The following is an 18,927-nucleotide window of genomic DNA, read 5'->3' on the forward strand; positions in this document are numbered from 1 at the left end:
AAAAAAAAAAAAAAAAAAAAGATTAGCTGGGCATGGCAGCGCATGCCTGTAGTCCCAGCTACTCAGGAGGCTGAGGTGAAAGGATCACCTGAGCCCAGGAAGTCGAGGCTGTAGTGAGCTGTGACATGCCACTGCACTCCAGCCTGGGCGACAGGTGACACTCCGACTCAAACACACAAACAAGCAAACAATCCCACAGAACAACAACAACAACAAAACCCAATTCAGAACATGGACACACCACAAGCCAGAGTGTTTCTCTTTTTACCTTGGCTGCTGGGGTACTCTGGATTTGGTGCTGGTATCCCCTAAAGTGATCTCACCCAGACATGGAGCTACACTGTATTCATGGATTTATTTCTTCATACCACATATAAAAGATTCCTAACCTCTGTTTAGCACTGCAAAATGGATTCAATATACTCTCTAGGAGGAGATATACTAAAATGGTAACTGTGCGTTATTTATTTATACGTATCGATCTGTTACTATTTTTATGTTGTAACAGGAATTCAAATGTTTTATTTTCAAAATGTATTGCTTCAGATATAGCTTCACAAGAGTTTGGTGAGATGAGCTTTATTATTTTATAGATAATAATACCACAACTCAGAAAAATTAAATGTCTTTGGCGGAAAAACTGGGATGGGAAAAAGTCTCACTTCCAAATCACAAGACTGATTACATGGAGCATTCTTTTGTTCTATGAGAATATATAGTCATCCCCATATCCATGGGGAATATGTTTCAAGACTCCTGGAGGATGCCTGAAACTGCAGGTAGTACCAACCCCTATATACACTATGTTTTTTTCCTATACAGCAGGCCCCCCCATACAAACCTTCAAGTTGCAAACTTTCAAAGATGTGAATGTGTGTTTGCATGTCCAATCACGTAAGTAAATTCACATGTCTCACGTACATTGTTATGTGAGTGCATCGTCTATAAGTGTTTGTGCTTTTGTGTACTTTACTGTGCAGGACTGTATAGAGTACAGCAGTACAGTATCTTTATTTCAAGCTCAGGATGTCCAGAAGCGACCATAAAAGCAGCAGTGATGTAGCTGGTACTGTATAGTTGATTGTGTTAGTTGGGTACTAGTAGGCTAACTTTTTTTAGACTTACCAAAAAAATTGGATTTATGAATGCTGTCTCAGAATGGAATTCATTCGTATATAAGGGACTTTCTATGTGTGTGCACGTGTGTGTATGCACCTAGAATAAAGTTTAATCTATAAACTAAGCACGATAAGAGATAAATGACAATAAATGATAATAAATAGAACAATTATAACAACATGCCAGCATTGCTACTCTTGTACCTTGGGGTCATTATTAAGTAAATAAAGTTGACTTGAACACAAGCACTGTGGTACTGTTGATGTGATAGCTGAGGTGGTTACTAAGAGACCAATAGGTAGGTAGTGGACACAGCATGGATACAGGGAAGGCACAATGCTCCCTTTCCTCATGCCCACCACATATGTGGTTTACTCCCTGATGGATGTCTGTTATCTTTACCAGGCTGCATGCAGCACAGGGACAGGGATGTCTTGGTCATCTGAGTCTCCCCACAACCTTAGCCTGGTGCCCAGCAGGTAGTGGGCACTCAGAGCACACTTCCCAAAGTGACGCAATGGGTCTGCTGGTCCCATGGCCTGGGCCAACCACCTTCTTTTCCCATTGTCCCTGGGAAAAGCCAGATCCAAGCCTGGGGGTGTCAGACAGGGCTCCCTGTTGGGAACCCCTGAGTGACAAACACACCAAACTAAGGCTTCAGGTGGGTGGGAGGCAGAGCTATGGGGTAGTGAGTCTGGGCAAGTCTGTAGTCCCAACAGCAATCTGACTCTTCCCTTGCAGGGGCAGAGGTCAAGGCCGTGTGCCCCTCAGGTCAGCATTCTGAGGGCCTCCCAAGGGTGACTCCTTTATGTCTTCACCCAGTGCAGAGGAAACAGGCATCCACTGTTCACATTTTGAGACCCATGTCATCTACACTCTGAAGATGCACAGGAAGGATGCCTTCTCTGTTTCTGCTAACTAGAATGCCTGAGATGGTGCAAAGTTTGTTAACTCCATGCAACAAGCTCTCACAAAACACCACCTGTGTACAGAGTTCAGCTCTGTTCTCTCCTGGGGCTGAGTTATAGGTTAGGCACTTTATGTGTGTTAGCTCATATGGGCCTCACAATGGCATTTTGTGAATCTGTAAAATGAGCCTCAAAGGAGTTGAATGTCCCCTCCAAGGCCTCATGGCCAAGAACGATAGAGGAAGGACTGAATTCTAGATCTACCTGGGCCCAAGGCCCTTTCCATGAATCTCCACTGACAAGGTACAATCTGTCCCCAAAGAGCTTCTCACTCAGCAGGGACAGGCTCTGTGTAGATAACTGAACCCAGAGAGTCATGCTGGATGCCACTGCAGAAACGCAAGATCAAGTAACATGGAGTTACTGGTGGATAAGGAGAGACAGCCTGTTATCGGGATCTGGAAAGGGCTCCTGGAGGGAGAGGAACTTTGGAACTTAGTCAGGGGGTAAAATGTTGGCAAGTGACAGTGTGGAGAGCGCTCTCCTGGCAATAGGCACTGCATAAACAAATGTGTGGAGGCTGGGAAACCTGAGACGTGATGGAGGATTGGACTACGCAGGTAAAGCAGTGCAGGTGACACAGTCCAGGCTCCAAGGCCAAGGTGGTGCATCTGGCTGTGCTTAATTCAGGTGAAACGCATGAGCCTGCAAAGACCAAGCACAAAAGCAAGCTGAGCATGGCTCTTCATGAAAACAGCTTTCTTCATCATCACCATCATAATTATCACCATCACCATTGTCGCCATCATCACTATCATCACCGTCACCACCACTATCACCATCACCATCATCACTATCACCATTATCATCACCACTATCACCATCATCACTATCATCAATATCATCACTCCCACCACCTGAGGAGTGAGGTAGCTGCTCACAGAGCAAGAGTTACTTAAGCTGGATACCAGGGTGGGAGCAGATGTTAAATTCCTTCTTCTAGTAGGCTCGGTGGCTCAGCCTGTAATCCCAGCACTTTGGGAGGCTGAGGCGAGTAGATTGCCTGAGCCCGTGGGTTCGAGACCAGCCGGGGCAACTTGGCAAGACCTCGTGTCTACAATAAAATAAAAAATAACCAGGCGTGGTAGCACGCATCTATAGTTCTGGCTACTTGGAAGACTGAGGCGGAAGGATCGCCGGAGCCCAGGAGGTCGAGGCTGCGGTGGCTGGGAGTGTGTGTGCCACTCAAAAAAAAAAAATCCTTCTTTTCAAAACTAGGCAGGTTCTGACAGTGTCAACAGCTTGAAGCCTTCAATGTGCTGTCAGATGGAGAAGCCTGGGTTCGGACTGTGGGGCTGTCAGTGGATGCTTTGCAGAGAGGCTGGCCTGTGCCCCAGCTCTGGTTCTCCTACTGCCTTGCTGTGTGATCCGGGGCAGACAACTGAACCTCTCTGTATTCTGGTGTCTATTGTGAAAAAACGGGCATGACAACACTTACTGTGTAGCTTTGAGGATTATATAAGAAAATGTATGAAAAAGGGTCTACTTTGTTACTAGGCACAGAATGGAGGCCCCATCACTGTTAAAGCTTCATCTCCACACATCCAGAAGAGTGAAGAAGATAAAGCCAACCCAACCCAACCCTAACTATGTTAGACAATAGTAAGTTGTGGAACTACAATTCCACACATTGGCCAAACATGTGGCATCAAAAGACATACCCCTGCGAGGCTTAACCATTCTCTTTTCACATGTTTCCAGAATGAAAGCCATCTACTATGGGTTCTGATCCACTTAGACTGCTTTATTAAAAGTCACCCCATGCCAGGCTTGACACTCTGTGGTGAAGATGATGGTTAAAAGCATAGATAGAAGTCTGGCTAGGGGGAGGCCAGGTTCTGGTAAAGAAGACAGAAAAACAACAACAAACCCATGGATGAATACATAAAGCTGAAAAGCTGTTGCAAAGGAAAACAAGGGGCTAGTAAGGGGTTTGAGACCTCTTTCTTAGCTAGAGTAGACATTGATGGCATCTCTGAGATGACATGAGTTGGTACCTAAAGGATAAGAAGATGGCACACATGTAAAGAGTGAGGGAAAAGCATTCCAGAATTCCAGTCAGGGGAACAGCATGTGTAAAGGCCCTGAGGTGGGGGAAAGGTTGTTCAATAAACTGAATGCCTTCCTCCCTACAAAACAACCACTCACAGCCAGTGTGACTGAAGAGTAGTGTCCACATGAGGATAAGACGGGGCCCGGTCTTTATAGAGCATGAAGCTACAGTAAGGATTTAACTCTAAATGCCCTGGAAAGTCATCGGCAGGTTTTAAGTACAGACATGGAAAACCCCATTTTATGTTTTTAGAATGGCTTGGACTAGAACAAGAGTAAAAACAGAGACCAGCAAGGAAGTCATTGCACTAGGCAGACTGGGAGATGGGTGTGGCCTGGTCCAGGGGAATGGGATCGACAAGAGAGAGGAGGGGCTGGGTGTCTGGAGTGAGACGAGGGAGAGAGTGAAGGATGTTTCTTGGTGTCTGGCCAAGCAACCAGGTGGATGGAGGTATGAGGGACCCGGGGGACTGAGAGAGGAGAACCAGGCATTCTGGGGCTGGCAATTTACATGGAAGCACGGAGTGGGTGCCTGCATAGAAGCAGGTATGGAGCAGGAAGGACGATCTGCGCTGGTGTTGTCCCATGGGTAGGGTCACTTACAGAGAGATTAGAGACAGAAGGGGAGAGAAGGCGGCCAGGGTGAAACCACGGATTATAGAAGAAGATGGAAGAGAAGGAACCAGCAGAGAGGGCTGAGAGGAGGGAAAAACAGCAGGAGTGGGTGATGTTCTGGAAGGAATGAGCAGAGCGTGCAGGGGGAGAGAGGTATATCTGCCCATACGTGTGGCATAAAACTGAAGTCCAACGCCAAATTTGCAGACAGAGAAGAACCTTCAGCAGGAGAGCTTGGCTGCTAGAGAGGTCCCTTCTAAAATGCATGTAAGGCAGGTTGTCAAGCACGTATTCCCTCAGATGGATGACAAACTATGGTTCCCTTCTGAGAAGTCGTTCAAAGGCCTCTTTCCTTTTAACACAGCCAACTCTTTTCTTTCCTAGGGTTGAAGCGCGATGTCAGAGCCTTGTGGAGAGAGGAGGTGTGTGCTCTCTCTCACCAGGGCTGAACCTAGGCTCAGGAGGCAGCAGTTAATGCTCATTTATTAACTGTGTGGCGGGAAAAGTCTTTCAACTCAATGAGCCTCACCTTACCCACCTGTAACATGAAGCTGACGTTTCCTACCTCATACAACTATTGTGAAGATTCAGTAGAGTATGGGAAAGGATTTTCTAAAGTTTTGGCACGTAGTAGGGGCTCAGTAAATGGCAGTTAATGGTGGTGATGTGCATGATGCCATTATTGGGATGGCCACTTTCTCAGCTCCCATCCCAAATCCCTCTCTCTCCCTCCCCGCCTCATCACTAACCCAGCAACAGTCTCCTCCAGTTGGCTCCTATTTTTAATTCCTGGTGCTCCCACCCACTGCTCCTGGCCCATCCCCTCTTACTTGGACTATCTGAAAAGTCTTCTGACTTGTCTTTGCTTCCAGTTATTTCCCACTTCTGTCTCTTTGGTGTACCTGGGCTACCCGAGTGGTTTTTCAAACCACTGTTCTGCTTAAAATTCTCAAAGGCACCCTCACACGCCACTCTTTAGTATGGTGTAAGAGGCCTTCTTTTTAATTTCCTTTTTCTCTTTATTTCATTTTATTAAATTTTTATTTTAAAGATGTGGGGTACAATTCAAGGTTAGGTAGCTCAGCCAATGCTAAGACCAGAAAAGTGCAACATGGCCTCATGCAGAAATTTTAGAAATTTTGTGAACTAGATTGAGTAAAAGCATACACATTTAAAAATTAACAATATTAGGATTAGGGTTAGTGATTTTAAAAAGTAAAATATTTTAAAATAAAAAACCAATAACTATGTAATACTTTTGAATCTTTAAAAAAAAAAGAGGCTCTTAAAGGAGCCCTCACTTACCCTTAAGTGACGGAGGAGAGAATGGTGTAAGAGGGATCAGCAGTCATGGGACACTGCTGGCGGGGAGGGAGGGGCACATAACATCACTAAGGGTACCTGATCCTAAACCAGGGGAAGTGAGGATCAGAGGATCAGTTGGAGGCCCAAGCTTCACCTGCACAAAGACAACTAATGTACCTAATCCTGACTTGTACCCTGCATCTTTACAATAAAATGAAGAAAAAAAAAAGAGGACCTTCATAACTTGGCTGCACTAGGCTCACTTATCACCACTGGCCACCTCCTCCTATGGGTCACCCAGTGTACCTACAGCCTGCCCAGAATACAGTAGGACTAATATCTGCCAGCCACACCCACAGGTACCCAGGCTAGGCATCAGCTGTGAATGGACATTAGTAGCCACAAGGAATTTTTTAGGATTCTCCCAATACGCCATACTCTTTGGCATCTCTGGCATTGCCCTCTCAGTCTACAATGTTCTCTGATTTCTTTCATGCTTATCCTTTAAGACCTATTTTCTGGGAGACTGTTCCTGCCTATTTCCCACGCGGTCAGTCTCTCCATCGTGCGTACTCTGTGATCTTTTCTTTTTTTTGAGTTGAAATCTCACTCTGTTGTCCAGGCTAGAGTACAGTGGCACATTCACGACCACTGCAGTCTTGACCTGCTGGCTCAGGTGATCTTTCCACCTCAGCCATCCAAGTAGCTGGAACCACAGGCATGTGCCACCATGCCCGGCTAATTTTTATTTATTTACTTATTATAGAGACGAGGTCTTGCCATGTTGCCCAGGCTGGTCTCGAACCCCTGAGCTCAGGCAATCCTCTCGCCGCCACCTCCCAAAGTGCTGGAATTATAGGCCTGCACCACTGCGCCCAGCCTCACTCTGTGATCTTTTCTTCATGACCCTATAGGTTGTTCTCCCAGTAATCACTTCCTGATGGGTGTCTGTCCTCTCCACTACACTGTAAGCTCCTGACTGATACCTTAGGTAGGACCCTACAGCCTGCCCAGAACACAGTAGGACTAATGTCCGCCAGCCACGCCTGCAGGTACCCAGGCTAGGCATCAGCTGTGAATGGACATTAGCAGCATGTACCTGCTGGAAGCTCTCGCGCAGATGGCTCTGATCCTCAGGGTGGCAGAATTCCAAAATGTCCTTTCCCAGAAGATCCTAAATAAAAGGGACAAGCTTTAATAACCCCAAATTCCATTTGTCATTATTTATAGACTCACGGTATGACAACAGTTTCATTTCCATCACCTTTAACTCATCTCCATCAGTCAAAGATTTTTAAAAAAATCTGTCAGGCCACAGATTTTTAAAAAGTAGGTACAAATTGTCCCTGGGCACCATCAGGGAGCTCCCTTCCTGATATCCCCCCTAAAGTCCTTTGGCATGTTTGATATCAATTTCTAATTTTGCTAAGGCACTGCATCAGCAGTTTCAAAATGCAATTTTATTTTTGTTTGCCTTGGAGAGACAAACTATAATAAACATATTTTAATAACCATAAAAAGAAAGCGCAATGGTAGCATGAGGATAGATGTGTTGCCTATGAAAACTGGAATTGTTTAAATGTGGAAACTGTATCTCTCTTGTAGCTGAAGAAATGAGGTTAACATAGCTGTACTTGTTAAAAGTCTGTTTACTATCTGCCCTCATTAGTCTGTGTTTTATTCAAAGGACCTAGCGTTAACCCCAAACAAAAGTGTTTCACAATGAAACAGACCAGAATAAGATAAACTGTCAAGAGGCAGCTTCAAAAGTGTTATAGAAGAATGGTCCCGTTGGAAGTGTCTTAAACAACAAAGGTCTTTAACTCATTGATCAGAACCCAACTCAGCAGACGGCCAAAGTATGCTGACATTGGCAGTGAGAGGAAGTCCTACCTGTGTGTTCATGGAAGGTGCCAGAGGGAAATGGATTTGGCTGGAAATACACTGCCATCAGAGGCCATGGTGAATTTGGAAACAAATCAATTTTTCCCTTTATTCCATCCAAGAGTATCAAGATTTGCATGAGTATAGAGATGCAGAATTATATGAAGAGCCCTAATATTTCTGGTTTGAATGGTTTCTAGTTCTAAAATACATATATAACTAAAATACTCATGTGACTGTATCCCAAACTTTGTTCCTCAGAACAAAGATCTTGTTCTTTTTTTAAAAAAATGCTTTTTATTGTAAAAGATATTTAAATCTACAGAAAAGTTGAAAGGATAGTACCATCAATTCCTGTATACTCATGTATACTCAACAATTGTCAATAATTTGACACATTTACATTTTTTCTTTCTTCATATATATGTACACATATATACATATGCAGATATAAATACTTAACAATTTCTTGCTGAATCATTTGGAAGTTGTAAATATCATGATACTTCTTTCCAAAGTACTTTAGCATGTATCTCATAAAAATGACATTGTCTTACAAAATGACAATATACCATGCTACACTTAAGAAAGTCAATGACAGGCTGGCTCAGCCTGTAATCCCAGCACTTTGGGAGGCTGAGGCGAGTGGATTGCCTGAGCCCGTGGGTTTGAGACCCACCTGGGCAACTTGGCGAGACCTTATCTCTACAATAAATCAAAAATTAGTTGGGTGTGGTAGCGTGCGCCTGTAGTTCTGGCTACTTGGAAGGCTGAGGCAGGAGGATTGCTGGAGCCCAGCAGTGAAGGCTGCGGTGGCTGGGAGCATGCCACTGCACTCCAGTCTGGATGACAGAGTGAGACTCCAACTCAAAAAAAAAAAAAAAGAAAAGAAAAAGAAAATCAATGATTATGTGATAAATCACCCAGTACTCCATACATGTTAATATTAACATTTCAATTATCTCCTAAATGTCTTTTCTAGTGAAATGTCTTCAGGCCTAGGACACAATCAAGATTCTCATTTTGCATATTGTTTTATCTCTATCTTCATCTGGGATAACTGCTCCTGCCTTTTTGTGTTTCTCATGACACTAACTTGTTATTTTTTATTTTTGTTTTTTTTGAGCCAGAGTCTCACTCTGTTGCCCAGGCAGGAGTGCGAGTGACATGTTGATGGCTACCGCAGCCTCGACCTGCTGGGTTCAGGCATTCCTTCTGCCTCAGTCTTCCAAGTAGCTGGATCTACAGGGGCACGTCACCATACCCAGCTAATGTTTTGATTTATCGTAGAGACGAGGTCTCACCATGTTGCTCAGGCTGGTTTCGAACCCCTGGGCTCAGGCAATCCTCTCATCTCTGCCTCCCCAAGTGCTGGGATTGCAGGCATGAGCCACCACACCCAGGGACGCTAACTTTTTAAAAAAGAGTCTGGAACAAAGACCTGAAAATATGTCCATGTAAAAAAGTTTTCAAGTATATTTGAGAAACAGGGGATTAGGCAAAATTAGGTGGGCATCTTTAACAGAAGTTGTAGAGTCTTTCACATTAATAAGCTTTATAACTAATATGAATTAATCAGAGAGTTCCTTTTTAGTAGACCATCTTAACTAATTTGTTAAAACTCAGCAAGAGAAGCATAATGGCTAGGGCAAAGAATGAGGGGTCTATTTAAGTGGTGCAGGTGTTTACAGCATCCTTTCTTGCTCTGGAAGGATGACATTCCATGCAGGCAGAACACACGAATCTTCATGCTGTTTTCCCACACTGTCATTGTATTGTATCTCAAACAAATGAGATAAGAATGTTTTAAGAGAAGTTACATCTCCAACCAACTGCCCTGAGCTCAGTGCTACCCACTGACCTGGGGTTGGTAGCCAATCACACTGATGCATCTTGGATCCACAAATGTGATGATTCCATCAGAGTTATGCCGGGATAAGAACTCTGTGGGCACCGACATCCCATTCATGTCCATGCACACAGGAGAGCTGGTCACCTGGAATGGGGAAAAGCCACATTGCAAATGGTGTTGACAGAGATGGATGTGGCAACAGAGATAGGGAATGGGGATAATTCATGTGGATTTAATGTCACACATACTTCCGTGTCATTCTTACAATGAGTGTAAAGTGTTCAAAGAGCTCTGGTCACATCTTTAAACTAATATAACAGTTGGCTACTTTCTTTACATTTCTGAGTGTCTTATCAGTGAATAATGGAACTTATATTCTCATAGGGTGGTTGTGAGGTTCAAAAGACATACTGCATGTCAAATCTCGGCACAATGCCTGGCACTTAGTTGGTGCTCAATAAATGTTAAACCCTTCCCTTTTCTCACCTTCCCTTTATGAAGAATAGCAATGAGCCTAAGGAACTGGTTAAAATACTTGGAATGTATACATTCATGAACTGAATTTGCCCACATAGTTTTCATACATCTGCAAGGAATGCCCAGTGTTTGTCGTATGTGAATGAAATTGCTTATTCATTTGTGTGAAAATGGTCAGACCTAAGAAACAGGGGCCACAGATGATTAGTGTCCTTTGAAGCACGTCATATATTCCCTCATCAGCAATGGGAAGACCCTCAGCGTCCTAAGGAAAATGGACAGTCCAGTAATTGAGGGGTTACTATGTGTGCCAGACATGCAGCATATTTAATTTTTGCAAGATTCCCTGCTTTTATGGTGCTTGCAAAGAATGAGCGCACATTCAACAAACCACCTAAAACACTCAGTAAAGAATGATCACTGAGGGAAGAGCCCATGGTCTGAGAGTCAGGAGTAGGAAATGGTTGATTCTGACAGAGGAGATCAGGACATCATTTTGGCTGGGTCTTGAAGGATGAGTAGACAGGAAGTACACAGGAGGAGAGAGAATTCTGAAAGGAGAAGAAGGCAAGTAGGGAAACACCAGGCAGAAGAAACAGCCTGTGGAGAGTCTTCTGTTTGGTGCAAGGTGGGGAAGTGCATGATGGGTTCATGCAAAAGGGGATGGTGTGACTCGGGAATAAGATGTGGTGAGAGAGGAAGAAGGGAAGGAACTGAGGTTGGAGGGATGAGTTTGGACTGTACCCTGTAGGCTCTGGGGAAACATTCAAGGTGGTTAACAGGGATGTGATATGGGCAGTCTTGACTTTACGGTGACCAGCACGAGCATGGGGGATGGACTGATGTGACTCCTCAATGCAGCAAGAACTTTGCTGCTTGTAACTGAGCCTCCTCTTCCTCTAGATTCAGCCTCAGTCTCAACCCAAATAATGAGACATGAAACCCAGCAAATACTGAGACCACAGTTCAGACAGGCATCCGGACCTACACTCTCCTGCACTTTGCAGCAATGAGCCCTCATTTGAGATTAAAATGCTCCTTTTTTTGTTCTTACCTGGAGTCTCCCAATTGCCACGAGGCAATATTTACTGCCTTGTCCCACATCAGCATCTTCTTCAGGGATAGTCATTCCTGAAATGAGAGATGCCAGCATCCTCAATATGCTCAAGGTGAATGGCAAAGAAGAGCGTCCACAGTTTGATTTACGCAACCAAAATACAGATCCACTGTTGGCTACTCAGTGCTGGGAAGCCAGCCAATGAGTTACCCAGTTCTTGCTTCGCTCTCTACCTGATGTCTTCTGATAATTTCATGATACATTATCATCTGCATCTACGGATGATGCAGAGAAAATTAAAGAAGATGAAATGGAAATGATTTCTCTATACATGTGCATGATTAGGCCAAAACATTTAGTTTGAAAGGAAATGTCATGGGTCTACATGGGTCTTTCAGGTTATATAAATATCTCATTTGTCTGTTTACAAAGAATCAAACGAAGACCATCAGAGGCAAAAGAAAAACAAGTGAAAACTACTGAGGCTGAAGTTACTAGCTTGCCAGGCAAGGGAATACAACCAATGTTTTCCCCTTGTGGGGGGAAAGTTAGGGGTTTTTAAGGGCTACAAAGAAGTAACTGGTGATGCTATGCCGATTAAGCACTGAAAACTAGTACTCCAGATAGGAAAGAATTGGTTAAAACAATCTTTGTTGTTAACTAGGGTTAGAAAAGAGTCTTCTGTTTGGTCCAATAAAGGTCTGGCATGTGGGGTCTCTCACAGGGCAAAGTTCTTGAACATCTGTAGCTGGTTAGAACTGTTGTAGTGAAAACAAGCATTCCTTTTTGATATCTCACAAAGTGCTGTTAAGTAGAAAATTTCCTTTTACACTGCATGGCACTTTACATAAATATTTCCACACTAGGTCAGACCAACAGGTTCACAGTGATAGAGTCACACAAGTACAGTGATAGCCCCTCACCACAGACGTTGAAGGGCATGTTAAACATCACCACGTGGTTCTACGAGTCAGAGAAATGCTGCTCCCTCCTTGTCCCTATTACACATTATCTTCTTCTTTCCATCTTTGTCCCATTCACTCCCTGTGGTAACCAATCTCTTTAGTTTCTGAGGTATTCTTGCTATATTTCTTTTGCCGAAATGAGCAGTTACATGTATATTTTCTTATATCTTCTTCTTTCTTCTATGAAGAGCAGTGTGTTATAGATAACGCTTTGGGGTTTATTTTGTAGTTTTTCTATTTTGCATATTTCACTTAACAGTATGACATCATATTCATACAGCTCTTCTTCAATTCTTTTTTAGAGCTGCACAGTGCCTCATCGTGTTGATGTATGATGGCTTATTCAACCACGCCTCTGTGAATGGACATTTAGGTGTTTCCAGTGTTTTGTGATTACAAACAATACTGCAGGCCACTGCTTTGCTCTGGTGTGCCCACATGGTTCGTTGAGCTATGGCTGCCATGTTTCCTAGACTTGCTCCCCTCCCCTACCTTGGGGAGGTGAATCTCCTCTTTCTCTGTCTCTCTCTCTCAATAAACTATATTTTCCAATCTTAAAAAAAAAGAAAGAAACAGAAACAATGCTGCAATGAATAATCTTGTGCATATGTATTTCTTATCATCAGAGGTATATCTTCAAGGTAGATCCCTAGAAGTGGGATTGCTGGGTCAAAAAGTAAGCACATATGTAGTTTTGTTTTGCCAAATTTCCCTCCAGAAGGTTGCAAAAATTTGCATTCCTACCAGCAGTGTATGGGAGGCCTGTTTCCCCATAGTCTTGGCCAGCAGAATGTGCTGTCACATTATTTAATGTTTGTCAGTCTGACAGATGAGAAATGATTTCTTAGTGCAGCCCTCATTTGCATTTCTCTAATTATGAGTGAGTCTGAGCATCATTTTGCATATTTGAGGATCATTTTTATATACTGCTTTTTACTTAGTTATCTGCTCATGTCTCTTTGCCATTTTAAACTTGGACTTTTGGTCTCTGAATCTTTAAGAGTTCCCTGTATATGAGGGATATTAAGCCTTTGTGGTACACGTTGTGAGAATGCTCTTCCAGATGGTCTCTTGTCTTTTGACTTTGCTGGTGGTGATTTGAAAATTTCAAAAATGCTATGTGGTCAGATTTATCAATCTTTTATTACCTCTGGAGGCTGAGTCATAGTTAGAAAGTTATTTTCTACACAAAGGTTAAAGAAAAATCCACTCTTGGTTTCCTCTGATACTTTCATGGTTTTAGTTCTTATTTAAGTTCCTAATCCATTTAGAGTCACTCTTGTGTGGGTTATGAGATATGTATCTAATTTTACCTTCTTCTAAATGGCTATCCAGTTACCCTGCCAACATTTATTAAAAATGTAGTGATCTGAGAGGCCACGTTTATCATATAATAAATTCCATATATGTTTAGGTCTAATTTTGGACCTTATTTTCTATTTCACTGGCCTATTGTCTATTCAATCACGAGGACCCCACAATTTTAATTGTAGAGGCTTTATTGTATGCTTTAATGACTGGTAGGACTATTCCTCTCTTGTAGTTTTTCTTTTTCAGTGTTTTCTTGGCTATTCTTGAAGGTGTATTTTTCCACATAAAATTTAGTATCAACTTATCTGACTCCATAAAATAGCATGATGGTATTTTTATTAGGATTGCACTGAATATATAAATTAACTTTAGGAGAACTGACATCTTTATAATGTTGAGTTGCCCTACCCAAGAACAAGGGATGTTTTCCTATTTTTATAAGCCTACTTTGTGTCTTTCAGGAGTGTTTTAAAACTTTCCTCATATATACTTCTATTTTGTATACTTATTAAAATTATCCCTAGGCATTTAGTCTTCTTTGTTGCTACTGTAAATTGGATTTTCTCTAGCATTATCCTCTTTGTTTATTGTTTATGTATATGAAGGTTATTGATTTTTATATATTAACATTCCATTGTGCTACTTCCCTGAATTATTTGTTTCACTTAATTTTATTATTGATTCACTGGGTCTTTCTAGGTGTGCTATTATATAACCTAAAAACAGAAATAATAGCCCTTCTTTTATACACATTCTCTTGTCTCTGATTTCTCTTATTTACCTGAATGAAATGATATCTCTAATACAGTGTGGAATCATAACAGAGATAGTAGGCATTATTGCCTTGTTTCTGGGCTTAGTGGAAATGTCCCAAGGATTTCTCCATCAAATAAGACAACCACCTTTTGGACTAAAATATAACACACATACACACACACATACACACACACATAAGCATTGATCATGTTAAGAAATTATATAATTCAATTAATAATTTAAATAATATAATTGTTAAGCATTTTTGCAAATCTCTTTAATTACTTGCTTAATGGTAGACAGCTGCATTCAAACATCTGCTACAATATGTTGTTTTAGTTGAGGTATATGAAGAAAATATGGACACATATAGACATGGAAAAGGGAGAAGTTTTTTCAGAATATTGTGGGTATTCTTCTTTGGTATTTTCCCAAATCTTGACAAGTGGTAGTTTCTTAAAGACTAACTATAATATGAAATCTAAAATTATATTAATTTTTTACACTGTTATATTAAAATAGATTGGTCTAATACTTTAATGGATCTTTTGCCCATACATGATTTTATACATCATGTATTGGTCATTTGGAAAATATTAGTTCACCATATTTCATAAATCTTCTGAATATTGAAACATTATATTATACAACTTTTTAAAAAATCCACACTTGCTAATATCACCATGTATCTTTTCTTTAAAATTTTTTTTTTTAATTTTAAAGATGCGGGGTACAATTCAGGCTAGGTATACAAATGTTCATTATGCAAGTACTCTTGTTATGAGGTGTGCCCCTCCCTCACCTGGCAGTTCTCCTCAATTACCAATTGCACTCCCCCTCCCCTGGCAACTTCCCGCCCTGCCAATCCCTTTCTTATAGTATTATGATAATTGTTCAAGGTCCACTTATGAGTGAGAACATATGGTACCGTGTTCTTGGTTTCTGTGATAGATCACTGAGTATGATAGGCTCTAAATCCATCCAAGTTGCTGCAAAGTCCATATGTTTGTCCTTCTTTATGGCTGTGTAATATTCCATTGTGTATATGTACCACATTTTTTTTTATCCAGTCCAGCTTCGATGGGCAGTATGGTTGGTTCCATGTTTTTGCTATTATGAATAGAGTTGCAACAAACATGCATGTGCAGGTATCTTTATGGTAGAATTACTTGAGTCCCTCTGGGCATATTCCCAATAGAGGGATTGCCGGGTCATATGGAAGGTCAATTTCTATTTTTTTCAGAAATCGCCACACTGTCTTCAAAAGAGGTGGCACTAGTTTGTATTCCCTCCAGCAGTGCAGAAGCCATCCTTTTTCTCTGCATCCTCACCAGCATTTGTTGTTGTTTGTTTTATTAATGATGGCCATTCTTACTGGGGTTAGGTAGTATCTCAATGTGGTTTTTTTTTTTTTTTTTTTTAGTTGGAGTCTCATCGGTCGTCCAGACTGGAGTGCAGTGGCCACTCCTGGCCACCGCAGCCTCGCCTGCTGGCCTCCGGCGATCCTTCCGCCTCAGCCTTCCGAGTAGCCGGAATTACAGGCATGCGCTACCATGCTCAGCTGATTTTTTGATTTATTGTAGAGATAAGGTCTCGCTGCCCAGGCGGGTCTCGAACCCTCGAGCTCAGGCAATCCACTCACCTCAGCCTCCCAAAGGCACGGTATTACAGGCTGAGCCACCGAGCCCAGCCTCAATGTGGTTTTGATATGCATTTCTCTGATGATGAGTGAGGCTGAGCACTTTTTCATGTGTCTGTTGGCTGTCCACATATCTTCTTCTGAGAAGTGTCTATTCATGTCTTTTGCCCACTTTTTAATGCGGCTGTTTGTTTTTTTCCTTTTGGCACATTTGAGTTCCTTGTAGATCCTAGATGTTAGACCTTCGTCAGGCATACAGTTGACAAATAAATTTTCTCATTCTGTGGGCTGTCTCCCTGCTCTGCAGAAGCTTGTTAGTTTGATGAGGTACCACTTGTCTATCTTATCTCTTATGGTACAGGCACTTGGGGTTTTGATCAGGAATTGATTGCCGGTTCCAATTTCCATAAGGGTGTCTCCTACAATTTCTCAGATTCTTATAGTTTGAGGCTTTACATTTAGGTGTTTGATTCACTTAGAGTTAATTTTTGTGTATGGTGATAGATAGGGGTCCTATTTCAATCTTCTGCATGTGATCAGCCAGTTTTCCCAGCACCATTTACTGAATAGGTTCTCCTCTCTCCAGTAGTTGTTGGAGGCTTTGCCAAAGATAAGTTGGTTGAGAAATTGAGGTTTTGCTTCTGGAATCTCTATTCTGTTTCACAGGTCTGTATGCCTGTTCTTGTACCAATACCAGGCTGTTTTGATTACTGTAGCTTTATAGTAAAATTTGAAGTCTGGAAGTGTGATACCTCCTGCTTTGTTTCTTTTGCTAAGGATTGTTTTCACTATTCGTGGCCGTTTATGTTTCCATATGAATTTCTGTATTGTCATTTCCAGGTCTGAGAAGAATGTTGGTAATTTGATGTTGGTAATTTGATGGGTATTGCATTGTATCTGTAGATTGCCTTTGGTAGGATAGACATCTTAACAATGTTGATTCTTTCTATCCATGAGCATGGAATATTTTTTGATATGTTTGTGTCTTCTGAGATTTCTTTGAGCGGTGTTTTGTAGTTCTCATTGTAAAGGTCTTTCACTTCTCTGGTTAGGAAGATGCAGAGGTATTTCATTTTTTGTGTGTGGCTATTGTGAATGGGATTATGCTTTTTATTTGGTTCTCTGCCTACTTATTGTTGGTGTTTAAGAATGCAACTATCTTTCGCACATTTATTTTGTATCCTGCGACTTTGTCAAAGTCCTTTCAGATAAAAGCTTTCTAAAAACTCAAATTTTCGTTAGAAACCTTGAATTTTACCATTGAGGACAAATACTGTCAATTGTTTTTCTTGATATGATAGACTCATTTTAATTTTTGTGAGACAATATCTGCCAAAGGCACATGTCTGAATAAGCATAGTTTGCTTGCTAGTTCCTCTTTCAAGTAAAACACTGTGTTTCATGAAAAGAGCAGTTAATTCCGTTTACAACCCAAAGGAAACTTTTCCTTAATACAATCACCATGCTTTGGTAAACATCCTGCTTCATTTAAACTTTTCCTTCTACAAAAGTGGTTTAAGACTCCCTAGATCCTTGTCATTTTTCTGAATATATTTCTAACTATCTGTATTCCCCTAAAATGTGGTGCTCTCACACAATGCCTTAGGTATGATCATTACAGAGGCCTTTCACTTCCTCTGGTCTGGAGATCATGGAGGCTGGCTCACTGACATTAAAGGAAGTACATTCAGGAAACAAGGTGTGAGTCATGCTGACAGTTCTCCATAACCAGAATAGCGTTTGTTTTAATTTTTATTTATTATTTTTTGAGTCAGAGTCTCACTCTGTCGCCCAGGCTGGAGTGCAGTGGCATGCTGCTCACGGCCACCACAGCCTCGACCTGCTGGGCTCAGGCAATCCTTCTGCCTTAGCCTTCCAAGTAGCTGGAAGTACAGGCATGCGCCACCATGCCCAGCCAATTTTTTTTATTTATTGTAGATACGAGGTCTCACCATGTTGCCCAGGCTGGTCTCGAACCCACAGGCTCAGGCAATCCTCTTGCCTCAGCCTCCCAAAATGCTGGGATTATAGGCATGAGAAACTGCACCTGGCTCATTTTTATTGTTTTAAATCACAACAGTGTTATGCTTCTAGCCAAGGTGGAATAACAAAAACCATATTTACCTTTTTGTCAGAAACAATCATCAAAAGAAAAAAAATCAAACAAAATACAAGAAACAATTGCTTACAAGACAGTGGCTATCAGGCAATGAATAACAGCAGCCCCTGAGAGATGGATAACAAATAAGATAAGTCCTATGACTGCCCTAGGTCACTACCTTACGAGAATTTCCAAGTCAGCAATTTAAGTTTCACAATGTCTGGCACCCAATAAAAAATTACCAGGCATGCAAAAAGCTGGAAAATACAATCCATAATGAGGAAAATAAATAAACTAGCCCAAACATGACTCAAGACTGACACAAATTTAAAGATGAGCAAACAAACACATCCAACTTTTATTATAACTGTATTCCATATGTTTAAACAGTAAGGAGAGCCATGGAAGATACAAGAAGATTCAAATCAAACTTCTAGATGGGAAAACTACAATGTCTGAGACTAAAAAATGTACTGGATGAGATTAGCAGCATACTAGACATTACAGAAGAAAAGATTAGTAAACTTAAAGACACAGAAATGGAAACTATCCAAAATGAAGAACAGAAAGTAATACTTTTTTTTTTTTTTCCAACAAAATGAGAATTAGTGAGCTATGGGATACTTCAAGTGGCCCAAACATATACACCTGGAGTCTCTGAAGGGACACAGAAAAATATTTGAAAAAATAATGGCTGAAATTTTTCCAAATCTGATACAACTTATTCATCTTGATGCAAAGTGGAAAAATACTTGCATCTTGACATGTGATGCTGTTAACCTGAGGTGAGTTTGAGCTCACACAGAATTGTTCACTGCAGCTATGG

At 41.6% G+C, this 18,927-nt stretch overlaps 1 protein-coding gene across 6 annotated transcripts in view; it reads right to left on the bottom strand.

Moving 5' to 3' along the window:
* Positions 1 to 18,927, bottom strand: part of ARNT2 (aryl hydrocarbon receptor nuclear translocator 2) — a 164,157-nt gene that overhangs the window by 39,473 nt on the left and 105,757 nt on the right. For all 6 annotated transcript variants that reach the window (XM_021718000.1, XM_008068945.1, XM_008068944.2 and 3 more), the window contains 3 exons: positions 11,327 to 11,403; positions 9,805 to 9,939; positions 7,159 to 7,233 (listed from right to left, as the gene is read on the bottom strand). In XM_021718000.1, coding sequence (XP_021573675.1) covers positions 7,159 to 7,233; positions 9,805 to 9,939; positions 11,327 to 11,403 — 287 coding nt within the window. The remainder of the gene's footprint in view (positions 1 to 7,158; positions 7,234 to 9,804; positions 9,940 to 11,326; positions 11,404 to 18,927) is intronic.

This window comes from Carlito syrichta, unplaced genomic scaffold (genome assembly GCF_000164805.1).
Source record: "Carlito syrichta isolate Samal-C Ts95f unplaced genomic scaffold, Tarsius_syrichta-2.0.1 Scaffold311694, whole genome shotgun sequence".
Classification (NCBI taxonomy): Eukaryota; Metazoa; Chordata; class Mammalia; order Primates; family Tarsiidae; genus Carlito; species Carlito syrichta.